The sequence below is a fragment of the Bubalus bubalis genome, chromosome 7 (genome assembly GCF_019923935.1).
Source record: "Bubalus bubalis isolate 160015118507 breed Murrah chromosome 7, NDDB_SH_1, whole genome shotgun sequence".
Taxonomy (NCBI): domain Eukaryota; kingdom Metazoa; phylum Chordata; class Mammalia; order Artiodactyla; family Bovidae; genus Bubalus; species Bubalus bubalis.
The window spans coordinates 72,644,185-72,658,553 of record NC_059163.1 but is presented as its reverse complement, the minus strand read 5'-3'; the positions used below and the strand labels follow the sequence as shown (position 1 = coordinate 72,658,553).

At 35.3% G+C, this 14,369-nt stretch overlaps 1 protein-coding gene across 4 annotated transcripts in view; it reads right to left on the bottom strand.

Moving 5' to 3' along the window:
* Positions 1-535: 535 nt before the first annotated feature.
* Positions 536-14,369, bottom strand: part of SEPSECS (Sep (O-phosphoserine) tRNA:Sec (selenocysteine) tRNA synthase) — a 39,191-nt gene continuing 25,357 nt past the window's right edge. For 3 of the 4 annotated variants that reach the window (XM_006041990.3, XM_006041989.3, XM_006041991.3), the window contains exons 9-11: positions 7,812-7,905; positions 6,269-6,359; positions 536-4,916 (exon numbers count right to left, since the gene is read on the bottom strand). In XM_006041990.3, coding sequence (XP_006042052.3) covers positions 4,613-4,916; positions 6,269-6,359; positions 7,812-7,905 — 489 coding nt within the window. In that variant the 3' untranslated portion in view covers positions 536-4,612. Of the gene's footprint in view, positions 4,917-5,422; positions 5,557-6,268; positions 6,360-7,811; positions 7,906-14,369 lie in introns of all 4 variants that reach the window. The other variant, XR_006552321.1, reaches the window with a different exon arrangement.

The following is a 14,369-nucleotide window of genomic DNA, read 5'->3' as shown; positions in this document are numbered from 1 at the left end:
TGCTGTTTCAAGTATCGAGTTAATCACTTTGTATCTCATTTAAATCTTCAATCCTAAAGGATTGTACCCACTTAACATAGGATGAGACTGAGATTCAGAGAGGTTAAATGTGAATTCACATGGGTTAATAAGTACCAGTGCAAAGATTTAATTAAAAACCAAATGAGAACCTGCAAAAATCAAACAGTACAATTTAAAAACGAAGTCTGCTGAAGAAGGAAGTCCTACCATTTTATATTTAATTAACATGTTTCTTTTTAAATACTTATAAGCCTCCAACCTTCTACAATCAACAGAGCTTTGCAAAATGGGTGCTGGAAGATTCTCTTCTCCTTCCCTTTTTAAAAAAAAATAATCTAGCCTCCACCCCCATGACTCATGAGTCTCATTACAAAGTATGACTTTCCTTGCTGATTTCTGGGCAAGTTAATATTGATGAGTAAATGAAAATATGTGCAAGTAATTTAATGTTAGTTATCTGCACTTTCAGATTTTATCTGTAGCAATGATTAGGTAAAATAATGTAACACACTGCCATGATTTATTAAAAATTTATTGCATAATAAATTATACAATTCAGTCTTATTTTTAAATAGTCTACAGCAAAAATATTTTTGGAAATACCTTTCTCTTTTAGTAAAACATATAAGTTAGCAGGCTGACACCAGCTTCAATTCTAATAGCTAAAATCCCTCACAACTATACATTTAAACACAGCCTTTCTTCACAGTTCTCTAAATGTTCAAGTTGACGCCAGTATCACTTGATAAAAACAAGACCATATTAATAGTTTCAGATTTTGCTTAAGGCCTTAGATTGAACTTTAAAATATTAGGTGGAAAATTATAAAGATATAGTCATTAGCCTTGAACTCATCGTCTTACACGTGTACACACCATAATGACCAAGAAGAGCATGAAAGTAGAAAGGCAGGCACGAAGGAACACAGCGGGGAAGTCTTAGGCCTGTATGCTGAGCGGCCGTAAGAGACCAATAATCAACACAATGTGACAGACAAGAAAAGACTATTTACAGGAACTTAAAAAAGATGTTCACAGCATATTCAGTTGCTTTATCAAATTATTCAGAGGGTATCAAACCCCTGAAATAATTAAACTTCTACGTACACAAACTTAGTTTCAAAACAGGACTGGCCTCATGAATGCAAAACACAAAACCATTTAAGGGCTTGGCAGAAATGAGTATATTTCAGACAGTGGGAAAAGAAAACCCAAGTTTTATATGCACCAAATGTGTATGTATTCAAAAAAGTTTCCCTAAATGAGATTCACCAGGGTTTGCCATACCTGTCAGTTGTTGGATTTTTCCTCTACGAAAGAAGACAAGAATATAACTTAGGATGAGCTACTAATTCAGTATTAAAGTAACATCACTGGTTGAACAAATTATCTCTGTTTAATTTTACTAAGACCTACCATGGCCGTCTAGTCTAAAACCAAAAGCATGCCCTATAGCTTAGACCTCATGACAGTACTTACTATAGTGGTTAAAGAAACAGAACCACAATAGAGGTATGAGCTAGGGCAAAATATCAGGGAAAAAAACTCAATTTAAAGTTATCATTCTGTATATCAAGTGCCCATTGACTGAACGTAACTGTTTTCAATAATTCACATTTGATCAACTCATCAACTATTGCAAAAAGCTAAATAAAAAGATTTATAGTTGAACACAGAGTTCCTAAGGCTAGTATCACATATCATTCCCTGATAGAGGGAGAATTTGTCAGCAGAGAACTTAAGAGCCAAATTGAGAATTGGATTGAAAATACCCTTTCCTGCTCTGTGTATAATAAGTAACACATTGGGTGTAGTGACCTAAAGAATATTTCATGTTATTCAATTTTCTTTTCTGGGCAGACTACCACACAGCCCAATGACTTTAAAAACCAAACTCCAAAATTCTACCTGATAGTCTTAATAAGGGCAGTTAGATCACAAAGATAGAAGAGGTCATCTTAGCCACTGATTGGAAAAGATATCATCGGTTGGCCCTTTGCCCCAGTGAGACGATAACTAAAGCCAATTATGAGGCTTACCAATCATTACTAGGAGATTAAAATAAATAACTTGTATGTACACGGAAAGCAGAGATAGCAAGTCAAAGGACACTGGAGTGGGGACAAAGGAAAGCCTAAATGTGCAGAACCTATAATATCCCTTCAAAAATTCTTGACTTCTACAACCTCAAGGTCAAATTGAAACCAGTAGGAATAGTTGGAATTCTAAAACCTCTGAAAAGAAAGGGCTAATAGTAAAAGCTGCAGCTGATATTATGCGCCAGGAATGAAATGTTATAACATATCTATCATTCACATGTGGGTTCATGTAATTTATCTTCAATTAGAATTATTATCTATTCAGCAGCTGTAGCCCAAGAACTGCTGATACACCACAGATGAGAAAACATTTGCGGGTCTCTCGACTCTGGCCTTTCTTAAGTTAAATGATGATCACATAAAATAGATCACTCGTTCTATAAAACGATCTGGGCTTATGTGGACAGGATACTGCATCACCAGCATCTACATCCACATCATCACTTTATTTCCTTTCACAGACTGGAGAGGGTCTATAGCAACTCTTCATCTTAACTACTTCTTAGATTCAGTCCCAAATTCACATTAAAAACATTATACAACTTTTTAATCCAGGATTTACCTTTGAAAGAAATATTTTAAGAACCCACACACTTCAAGTATCTGAACCCCAGACATACAAAAATTTCAAAGCAACCCTTTACGATAGTTGTAATTAAGTACTTATCTCAACAGTGGACTTCCAAAGTTGGCAATAAAATATTCTAACTTACCAGTGGGAGTGGCAGCAATCTGAGCTCATGTTTCACACAGTTTACAGTACCAAACCAATGGAGAAAAACACAATCTAGAAAGAAAAGTGGCATTCTCTACTGTAGTGTTTTCAAAAATACATTCAATGGGACGTCAGTAAGTATTTAATTAAAAAAACAGGTTCCATCTTTAGACAAGGATATATTCAAACTCAAATAGAAGGGATTCTTAGAGCCTTTAATATGCCAATAGGCAGGTCTGCAAAGTTCCCAACTTGCTCATGGAACCTTTCCTTTCATACCCTTGAGCATCTCTTAGGAATAAATGCTCCGCAGAGCAAGTCTTAAGAAACACAGTTTTGAAACTTTGGTGCATTCAGGAGCTTCACTAATTCCTTAGCCTATCAGTCTTAAAATCAACACCAAAAATAACAGTTATAGCCACTAAGTCTAGGATTTCAGATTCAGGAAGGAAGCATATGGGCAATGGGTAGGGAATACACCTGTTCATCATACTCCATCATTTTCACCTCCCCAGCAAAAATATGTTCAGAATCCCCATGTTAACCACTCTTGATGATGGCTGTACAAAACACCTGAACAAGCTAACCAAGGCTGCTTGAGGCAAAAACACTGAAATAAAGTTTTCACTTTCCCAAATGGAAAAATGCACACATGTCGTATTAACAATTTATAATTATATACTCAGAAGAGGTAACCTCAGTTATCAGTTAAGAATCTGCATACTGTGTAATTCATTAACATTTACAGAGCTACTTTATATTAAGTTACTAGTGAATAAGTAAAGTTGCTATGGAAAACTTCTCTTTATTTAGGAGTTCTCTTACTTTGCTAGTGGTTTAGTCGCTAAGTCATGTCCAACTCTTGCAACCCCATGGACTATAGCCTGCCAGGCTCCTCTGTCCATGGGATTCTCCAAGCAAGAATACTGGAGTGGGTTGCCATTTCCTTCTCCAAGGGATCTTTCCCATCCAGGAATCGAATCCGGGTCTCCTGCATCACAGGCAGATTCTTTACCGACTGAGCTATGAGAGAATTTAGAGCAGTGTTTCTCAACCACAGCTCTAGTGAGATTTGGGGCTAGATAAATCTTTATTTTGGGAAGTTGTCTTGCCCATTGTAGGATGTTGAACAGCACGCCTGGCCTCCACTCACTGGATATCAATAGTATTCTGCTAGTTTTGACAATCAAAAAGATCCCTAAATGTTTCTTAGATATAAGCAAATCATCCTGAAGTTGAGATCCATTTCTATTGAGTGAAAATTAAAGCTTACACCTTGACTCTGCTTTCCTGGGAAATATCCATTTTACAGGCATACCATGACTTACACACATTGACAAACATCTAGTAAATAGCAGCATTAGTGATCTTTCTAAATTCTGTGTGGTCAGAAACTAAGTAATTTGTGAATGACAGAGAATGGTCAGAGGAACACAGTCTACACATTTCCAAGAGAATCAGAGGTCATGTGTAATTTTACTATCAACATATTAGTAAGAATTATCTGAATCATAATGCTTAATTGGCAAATGTTTAACAATTGGAAAAATGTTAATTGTATATTATGACCTGTTGAGGATGGTAATGATTGAAGCAGTCTAAAAATAACAAATGTAACAATCATCAATGGCTAGCTCAGACCATATTCTATTCCTTGACCAAATATTCTCCATGAAATTCTCAATTCAAAAATCTTACATTTTGTCTTTAAACTGTTAGCTTATACTGTAGCCTCCTCACTTCTTTCAAATTATCAGAAAGAAACCCTTCACATGTCATCAAGAAGAATCCTGGCATGTGTCAAGACATACATTATCTAGTTTTAAAGCCATTTCTTCTATATCCACATCTTCAGTTTTGTCATTATTGTCAACTCCAGATACGTCACTCTCTTTATTTTGTTCCTTTCTGGCTGTCTTTAAACACTTGTCAAGTCTCTTTATGAACAAGTCCACATCCTGTGTCTTCATTCCAATGGCTGACGCAGCATTGAGGTAAGCACAAGGGTAATTATTTGTATGTGACATAAAGCCTCTGAAAGTGTAGCCACTCACAGTCTGCATAGACCCAAGAGGAACAACCCTGAAAGGGAAAAGATTTACCAATTTAATATGTCTGGTGATGTTAACAGAGTATCACTCATAAACAAAAGAAAGCTGTGTTACTAAGCCTTACACCCACTTACTAAGAAGTTTAAAAACAGCCATAGATCGTAGCCTATGAAAATAGACTGTCAGCCTTAAAATAAAATTATACGATACAATGCACTTCACACAGGAAGGTACTATCTGATGCTTACCATTAACTTATCTTCTATTAAAGAGCTACAAGCTCTAGAAATCAAAAACACCTTCACATCTTCAAAAAAGTAGAAAGAAAATTATTTCTGTTTTTGTACCAAATATGGAAATTTGATACTTCACATATACACACTTCAATGGAATATTTAAGTTTGTAAATCAAACCACTTTGATTAACTGCCATGTATCTCCTCAAGTAATCAATAGACTAAAATTACACCTATCTGATCATATTATGCATGGAAGGTTTTAGAGCAAGGCTCCAGAAGAAATCGCATAATTGCTTCCAGTGGATTGATGGTCAGCAACTAGCAATACTCAGCAATGGCACATGCATTTTTAAAGCTTGATTTCACTGGCATACTTGATATAAGCAGATTTCTAATGGTACTTTTTAAAAAAAGCAGCCAATTAAGATCAACCTAAACATAAAGACAAATAGGGGCAACACTAAAAAGCAAGGCCAAGAAAACCATTTTATAAGTGTCAAAACTATGCTGCATACAGATAGAGCTCATCAAGTTAAAATGGTGAAGTAATCTGAGATTTTTTCCTTTTAAAAAGTTGTTCTTTGATGTGAAATCTCTGACCTCTGGTAGTCAGAGAGAAATTCTTTAGTAGAAGCATGTAAAGAAGAGTACTTAGAGCAAGCTACTTCAAGTCATCTTTCTCTGACCTCATCAAATATAAAATGAAAAATTAAATTCATCTTAAGCTATAAAAGCAAAAAAGACATTTTTCAAAGGCAAGACAAGAATTGCATAGCTGTTTTCAGTTTAGGAAATGGACTTTTCCTTAAAAACATTTTCACTTAAACTTTAGAATGCAGCTAACTTATTTCTAACACCATAATTTGAAGATTATCTAACAAAAGAAAATACAAATTTGTACAGAGGGTAATGAGCTTTGTTTTTGTGTATCTATTAAACAAGATTCATATCCCTCCGTGACTATTTCATACTCTACAGGTGGATGCGTAACAGCCTCACAGATTCTCTACCTCATCACTATTTTCCTCCATGATGAATCCTCAGGTGTAGCTCACCATATACTTGAGGGACTTATTGGTAAGGAAACATACTTCATTAACTTTGTAACACAAAATAAAACCAATTCCCTTTTAAACATACTTACCTGGCTCCAGAAACCTGTCTTGTAAAAAGCATGGAGCCAAGCTGCGTGACAGCTCTGCTACGGTGTTTGTCCAGGGCTCTAAGCGTCATAGCTGCAAGAGAAAACAGTATTCCCGTGAGCCCTGGTTCACCAGCACAAAACCACTCAAGAAACAAATACCCATGAAGACGCTACTTTTTTTTATTCGGTTAATAAACATAAAGCATAAAATTTACCATCTTACCCAATTTTTAAGTATATATGTCAGTGGTATTAAATACTCAAACACTGTTAAACAACCATCACACCATTCATCTCCATAACTCTTTTTCTCTTAAAAACTGACACTCTACACCTATTAAACTGTAATTCTCCATTCTCCCCGACCCTAGCAACCGGCATTACACTTTCTATCATGATTTTGAGTACTCTTAAGTGCCTCACACAGGTGGAATCATATGGCATTTATCTTTTGCAACTGAATTATTCCATGGAGATAGCACTTTTTATTCATTGTCTCATGGCACCATTTCACTTTAATGCACTTAATAAATTATAGTAAGGATTTTCTTGCATATCAAAGAAAAATATTTTAAAACAAGCTAACATACTCAGAAAAGAATTTCCATACAACCCTTCCAAAGAGTGAATATTCCAATTAAATTCATGGAACAATGACATGAATAGTATGACTTACCATACTAGATACTTTACAGTTATAATCTCAACCACTTTTAACTTTGTATGTGAGGGATCATTATCTCTACTTATAGACAGGGAAAAGAAAGTTAGAGGCTACTACATGGCAGAACTGAAATTCAGATCACACCATATCACCTTCTATAACATCTACCCAGATTTTAAACCAACAGAGAGGACTGACTAGGGTGATTTATTATCTATCAGTGGCCAAAAGGTTTTCCAAGGAAGTTCATTCCTGGAAAAGGCTTCAACTACAAATTATTAATTTCCTTACTTTCCTCAGATATACATAAATATGAGCCATATTATACTATATATATTCACAAATTAAAAGAGGTAATTATGAAGCTTAAATGTTAAATACATAAAAGTCAACATTCATATTAACCTGTTTAGTAGCTCCTGTACTACAATGACAATATTAAATTATTATAAACACTGATATCTCTAACATAGGCATACTAAGGAAAACTAACAATAATAGCATTAAAAATTATAAGAGTAACTTTAATACCCAATGTTATGGTATTTTTTTAACTGGTAGAAATTTTTAAATAGTTATATAGATTCCTTATTATTGACCAAATTATTCTGGTAAGAAGCAAGAGGTCAAAGTATTTTTTCCATATATTCATTGTAACATAATACAGATTTGAATTCTTTCAGCACATAGGTTTTACCTTTGAAATACATTAAAGCATTTAAAAAGGCTAACTAAATTTTTAAAATTTACAAATTAGTACTGTAATGAAATTAGAAACATCACTGTAACAAGGAAGAACTCATACTCTTTTGAGAAATACCAGCTTCCCACTGGAAATGGTTCAGAAGTACTAATGTTTTAAAAAAGAAAAAAAATTACCTAAAGATATGGGATTGTGAGGTGTATGCAATAGTCTTTCATTGTAGGCTTCTGACAGCTTCTTTAGTTGGTTGGACAAATAGGAAAACATTTCCTGCAACAACAAAATGTTACATTTACAGAAAATCAAATAAACACTCACTGCAACTTGCCAGATGGAGTAAAACAAATCTGACTGGTGTCTAGTCTATGCTGTAAATTAACTCATCCATGTGCCCTAGGGACAATTCTTTCCTTTGCCACAATATAGTAAGATTCCGAGCTGCCAGAATGATCTGAAACCACAGGATTTAAAGGTAAAGAACCAGAACATTTCCTGCTCAGGTGCTATCACATATCTATCAGAAATCCATCCTCTTTTCAGAATCTCCAGGGCTACCACTCTAGTCCAAGCAGCCATCAACCTCTCCTCTGGACCACAGCAATAGATTCTAAATGACTTCTCTGCCTTCTTTCCCGCCCTTCTACAATCTGTTCTTCAGACTGAGGCCAGAGTGGTCTTTCAAAAACATAAATCTAATCATGTTCCTCCCAACTTCCTCCTGTAAGTATTAAAAACAAAAAGAAAAAAAAACAACAACAACAACTCCTCATCTATAAGGCCCCGCATGATCCAGTCGAGCCAACATGCCCAACTCGGCAACAACCATTCCCTCCACTTACTACGTGCCAGCCACATCAGCCTCCTTTTCTGATCCCTGGACACGTCATAACCTTTGTGACTACTCCTCCAGGACTGGGAAGGCTCTTCTCCCAGATCATTCCATGAGTGGTCCCTTTTGTCACAATCTAAGGAGACCTTATCTCTTCCCTATTAAAGTAACTGTAGACCCTGCCTACCTCCAGCTCCTAATCTCCCTCCAACACCACTGTCTATTTTGGTTCCTTCACTATACTTACACAGTCTGAAGTTATCTCTTTTATGTGCTCAAATAAATATTGCCTATGACTACCCACTAGAATGGAAAAACTCCTTGAAAGCTGGGACTCCTTACCTTCTTCACCACTGTTTTCCCAACATCAAGAAAAATATGCCAAGATTTTAGTATGTAAGTGAATTGGGAAGAGACAGTTTAAAAATTAATTTCCTTTAATATTATCAACTTAAAATTAACAATTTCCTTTTAACTCAATTAAAAAAAAATATAGCAGCTAACAACTAAAAACTGTACTGTTGATCCAACTCTGAAAAGTATATCTGGTAGTAAAAAGTAAAAATACATATTATTTTACAAGTACAAAATTTCATGTGCACAGGCACATTTGAGAATTTAATGAAGCTACAAACAAATATTAAGTTGGCAACTGTTTGACCTAAAATTGTTTTTTCTTCTCCTAGTAAGGACTTTAAAAAGTGTTGAAATGAATATCTGCCCCAGTAAGTCTGCAGCTGAACAAACCCATTTGCAATGACCTCCTCCAGCCATAGTCAAGACATATAAATTCTAATGATGTACCAAGATGCCAAGGGCCAAGAGAGTACCTAAGTGAAGACAGGAGAAAATCATACTTGAACTTCAAAGACCACATAAGCGGCTTCAGTTTTCTCTAAGGTAAGGATTGGTGAGTCTGAGCCCACACTGGGACCCAGAGTAGCTTTTTCATGTCTAAAGCACATAGTAGATGACTAACTCTGTCTTTTGTTAGGTAAGGATTAAAAGAAGAGGAAAATTCCTACCAGGTTTATGAATTATGAATGAGTCTCCTTAAGACCACAAGCATTTTTATCCTTGTCAACACAGTATATTTTATATTCTGACCTAAAAAAACTTTAATACTCATTCTTAAATTTTTAGGATCTTTTAAGATCAATTCTCAGCATGCCAGAATTATGAAATCTTAGATCACTAAAATATACTGATTCTTTTTATATTAAAAAAGTTAACATCCACATTTGTCATACCAAATGAAGTTATAAGTAAACATATTGTTATATTTAATAAGTTTTTCTCTTCTGTCATTAAAAAAAAGTGTACAGAAATACTTTAGGAGACATATGTTATCACCATTTGCAGTAACAGAAAAAAGAGCGGGCATCTTTTCTTAGACATATAAAGATTTCCTGGCCCTTCTGTCTTAAACTAATATTTTGATGTTCACTTCACTAGGTGAAATTATAAGAAAATCAAATGAAATTTTAAAATCAAGAGTTTTTCCTACAACTGGAATAATTTGTAATCTTTTAGGTACCATGCCAGGGTTAATGAAGAGCAAAATTCCTGGGTTTCATTTATGTATTTTCCTCTACTATAAAGTAACTAGGTCACTATCATAATGCTCAGTGTTGGGAATTCCCCTAGATGTCCAGTGGTCAGGACTTGGTGCTTTCACTGCCAGTGGTCTGGGTTCATCCCTGGCTGGGGAACTAAGATCCCACAGGCCAAAAACATTAAAAATAAAATTTTAAAAATGTTCAGTGTTGTTTAAAAAAGAAAAAAAAAAGTCATATATTTTAATTTAGATGTTAACTGCTGATTCTTCATATTATACATTAAAGTCTTAATGGGCATCTAATTCTCTCTTACTCTCAAATTCATTAACTTCCCATGCTGCTGCTAAGTCACTTCAGTCGTGTCCGACTCTGTGCGACCCCACAGACGGCAGCCCACCAGGCTCCCCCGTCCCTGGGATTCTCCAGGCAAGAACACTGGAGTGGGTTGCCATTTCCTTCTCCAATGCATGAAAGTGAAAAGTCAAAGTGAAGTCGCTCAGTCGTATCCGACTCTTAGCGACCCCATGGACTACAGGCTACCAGGCTTCTCCATCCATGGGATTTTCCAGGCAAGAGTACTAGAGTGGGGTGTCATTGCCTTCTCCGCATAAGCAGAAACAAATCTGAGAGCCAGGAAATGCCTTTTACAGACTCCCACATTCTCCCCCCTAACACTAACAACAAAAAACTTATTTCAATTGTGAGGGACAAATTTAAAATATTATTCTCTCTAGTATGACTGCCACAGTTATCACCAATGTGATCACACTTGTAGAATAAAAGGAACCTGAAAAGAGTAATTTCTCCTTAATTTGTACTTAGCTATTTCTTTAAAACAAAAAGAAAGGAAATGGTTCCTTAATAACACCCTTAGAGGGTGCTTTTAAATTCACTAATGCATACATGGCTATTAAAAAACAGATTTTTCCAGTGTTCAATTTCTAATACCTTAACAAATTAATTCTAACCAGTTCTATCAATCACTTGCTAATACCACTGGAATGGTAGCTAATATTAGAATAAAAATATTCAGACTATAAATGTAATGCTAAAGTAACTAAATCACATATTACTAGTATGGGAGTAATTAAACAAAAAGAATATATTTGTGAGTCAAGTTCACATCCATCTGCAAATGTTTTTAGTATCTCTACTCTGAATAAAGGGTTATGACAAGTAATCCAATAAATAAAGCAGCTTAAAATATCTTAAAGCACAATGTACTGAGTCCTACAGTATTTCACATATTAAGGTCCTAAATGCTCTCCCATTAATATCACTACACTTTAAAAATATCATTTAAGAGACTGTACCATTATTTCCTACACTAATACTTAGCTAAGCAGTTTTTTACCTGATATATTAAAGGTATTTCAAAACCTGCACTATTTTTTTCCTACAGTTAAATCTATAACTGACATTTATTATAAAATACTCCTGTAAAGGGAGAAATTTATAAGCACTCCAAACAAATGTATATAGAAAGATCTTACTTAAAAGAAATGAAATATTATTGATTTTCTATGTCTTTTGTGCTGTATTTAACTTAATTTTAAAGATTCTTCACCAGAGATAAGCTGAACCGTACACCTGAATGCTAATGTCAGCTACATTTCTAGAATAAAAATATAGAACTTTACACCATAACTCAAGGTGTTAATGGAAGAGAAGTTGAATTACATTAAGCATTATCTTTCATATAGCCTTTTGCAAATTGATTTGCAGTTGTGAAGCCCAACATCTAGCTTATCTATTCCCATAATCCAAGATGTACATAATTCACTAAATTTTAAAGAAAAGGGTCTTAGGTAACCACGTCTTTTGAAATAACTATTTCATGTTACACGATGAAAGAGAACTTCACATATCATTACAATATGCCTCATAAGGTGGGTAATAAATCAAAAAGGAAACATAACAAGTAGTCTGGTATTTCAATGATAATAACATGTAAGGATGGACAGACAATAGACTGGAGGTACATATCCACTCACACAGATGTTCCTAAGTGAAGACAAACATACTAAATGTGGGATGCTGCTATCCATGACAATGGCCAGGCCACAGGTCCAGACACACTCCACGCCGCACAGGCTAAAGCCTTCAAACTTTTCTACTGATGCTTCATATCCAGGCCTAAAATCTGACACTTTTGTTGGGATCCAACTACTCTACCTTAAGGCTACAAAGTTTGTTTGAGTTATGTGTCTAACGCTCTCCAAGTTTCAGCAAACAAATTCCAGTCACTGAAGCAGCCATTTTGTCATTCCTTTTCTGCAGATATTCTCTTTTCCAAATCAGCAGATATTTGCAACAATGAACGATTACCTGCCTGTCCGGTTCAGCAGAGCACTCTTATAAAAAGTAAAGCTAAGCAGAATAATGGTCTTCTCTGGAACCAAACCTGAAGCAGGGATGAACATCTAAGACTGATTATTCTTTTGCATAGAGCAACTCAAAGAAATAGTTTCTGCAATTTTCATCCCTGTTCTTAAAGGCCTCTTCAGTTAAACTTCCTGGTCACTTCTCCCCTCAATGAAGCAGACATGTTGATCAGGAAGGGGCTAAGGGCAAAGAGGTTCAATTCACACACACAGTTCCACTCTCTTAGATCCTTTCACTCTTCAAATAAGAAAGCTTGAGAAGGAATGGCTTCAAGCTGAGTTCTTGTCTCCTTTTACTGTGAAAAAGATAAAGCCTTTTTGGAAGAGATATAGCTAGATGAAATAACCTCTAAAAATATCATTGTGGTGAATAAGGGCACAGAATTAAAAAAAATCCTAAGTTTTCTTTTAACACTCCTTTTTTAGTACTCAATAACACCAATAATATAAAAAGCAGCTCTCAGTGATGGTATAAAAATAGCTCTGGCTGGAGCAAAATAGCTATGCCTCAGCTTCTCCAGAGCTGAACCAATAAACTATCACGATTAAATTTTCACAGTTCAAAAGCAAGTCCATTTAAACAAAAGAGGGTTTTACTTCTGCAACAAATCCAATAAAAAAACAATATTTATGCTACATATATGCAATTATGGTTTATGGAGGACATCCACATTTTTCAAAAAAAAGACTTTCCTGTTGAATGAAGTTGTTAAAAAGCAAACTTTTATTCTCTTACAATGATAGAGTTCTCAAATGAGCATTTTTATACTCTGAAGATTACTACTATAGATAGTCTCTGTTCTAAGTAAATTCAATACACAGAATTTTAAATAAAATCAATGAATACATTAGAGCCTTTGGGATTTTACACACCTCTATTAATAAGAAAAGGGGTCATGAGATTACCATTTTATGGCTCAGATGCCTAGCACAGAGCAGGCAAACACTTCCACAACAGTTGATGGGTGACTGGAAGCAAGTGGGAAGAGTGGGAAGACAGTGCAGAGGCTTCAGTATCACACAGACTTGGGTTTCAACAGCAGTTCTGGCACTTACGTGTGATTCTGGGTAAGTGCGTAACTTCTCCTAACCTCAATTTCATCTGTAAAATGGGCATAATATCTACCTCATAAACTTGCTCTGAGTACTACATGCACTGCATGAAATAATGAATACAATGAACCTCGCAGAGTCCTAGACATACAGCAGACATTCATAAAAATATTAGTTTCCCACCCACCTACTTTTCTCTTAGCCTAACAGTTTTCAGACTAAAATAATTAACATTAGCTAGCAGGACTCATACAGACACATGCTAATATACTGAAGCTATAATCCTATTCTTTTCCTGTCCCTGTTCCTTCCACTCTACACTATCTACATAAAGAAAAATAACAAAGTTCTGGATGCTACAAAGTGAGTGATCTCTTGACACCTAAAGTGGACTCATCCAATTCATAATACTAAAAAATAAAATTTCCCCACAAAATATTTACCCAGTGGTTAATAAAGGACAAAGTCCCAGTGAAATTAGAGCTGGGCTGCCTACTGGATCCATTTACCAGCTGAGCTACACATTCCTGCAAGTCAGTCTCAAAGCAGGTGGACTTTCATTCATGCTGAGCAAAACGTACACGTGCTTGGGACTTTGGCATCATCTAATAGTAACTTAAAATTTTAAAGTCAAACTCTAAATGCCAAAAGTAAGAAGCATGGCATAAAAGAAACTCCTAGACTGCAAAAAGATGACAGAACATCCCTAAAATCAACAATTTCAAAATTCTTAGGGGTAAGAAAAGTCCTTTTGGAAGAAGAGTATCTGCTAGGGAGGAAGCCCTATTCAAGTACAGTAAATGCTACATACAACTGGTAATCACCATTTTAAGTCATTCCTTTTTCACAAGTTTTCAACTATATCCCTATAGAGAAATGTCTCTATAAGAACATCTAAGTCATAAGAGA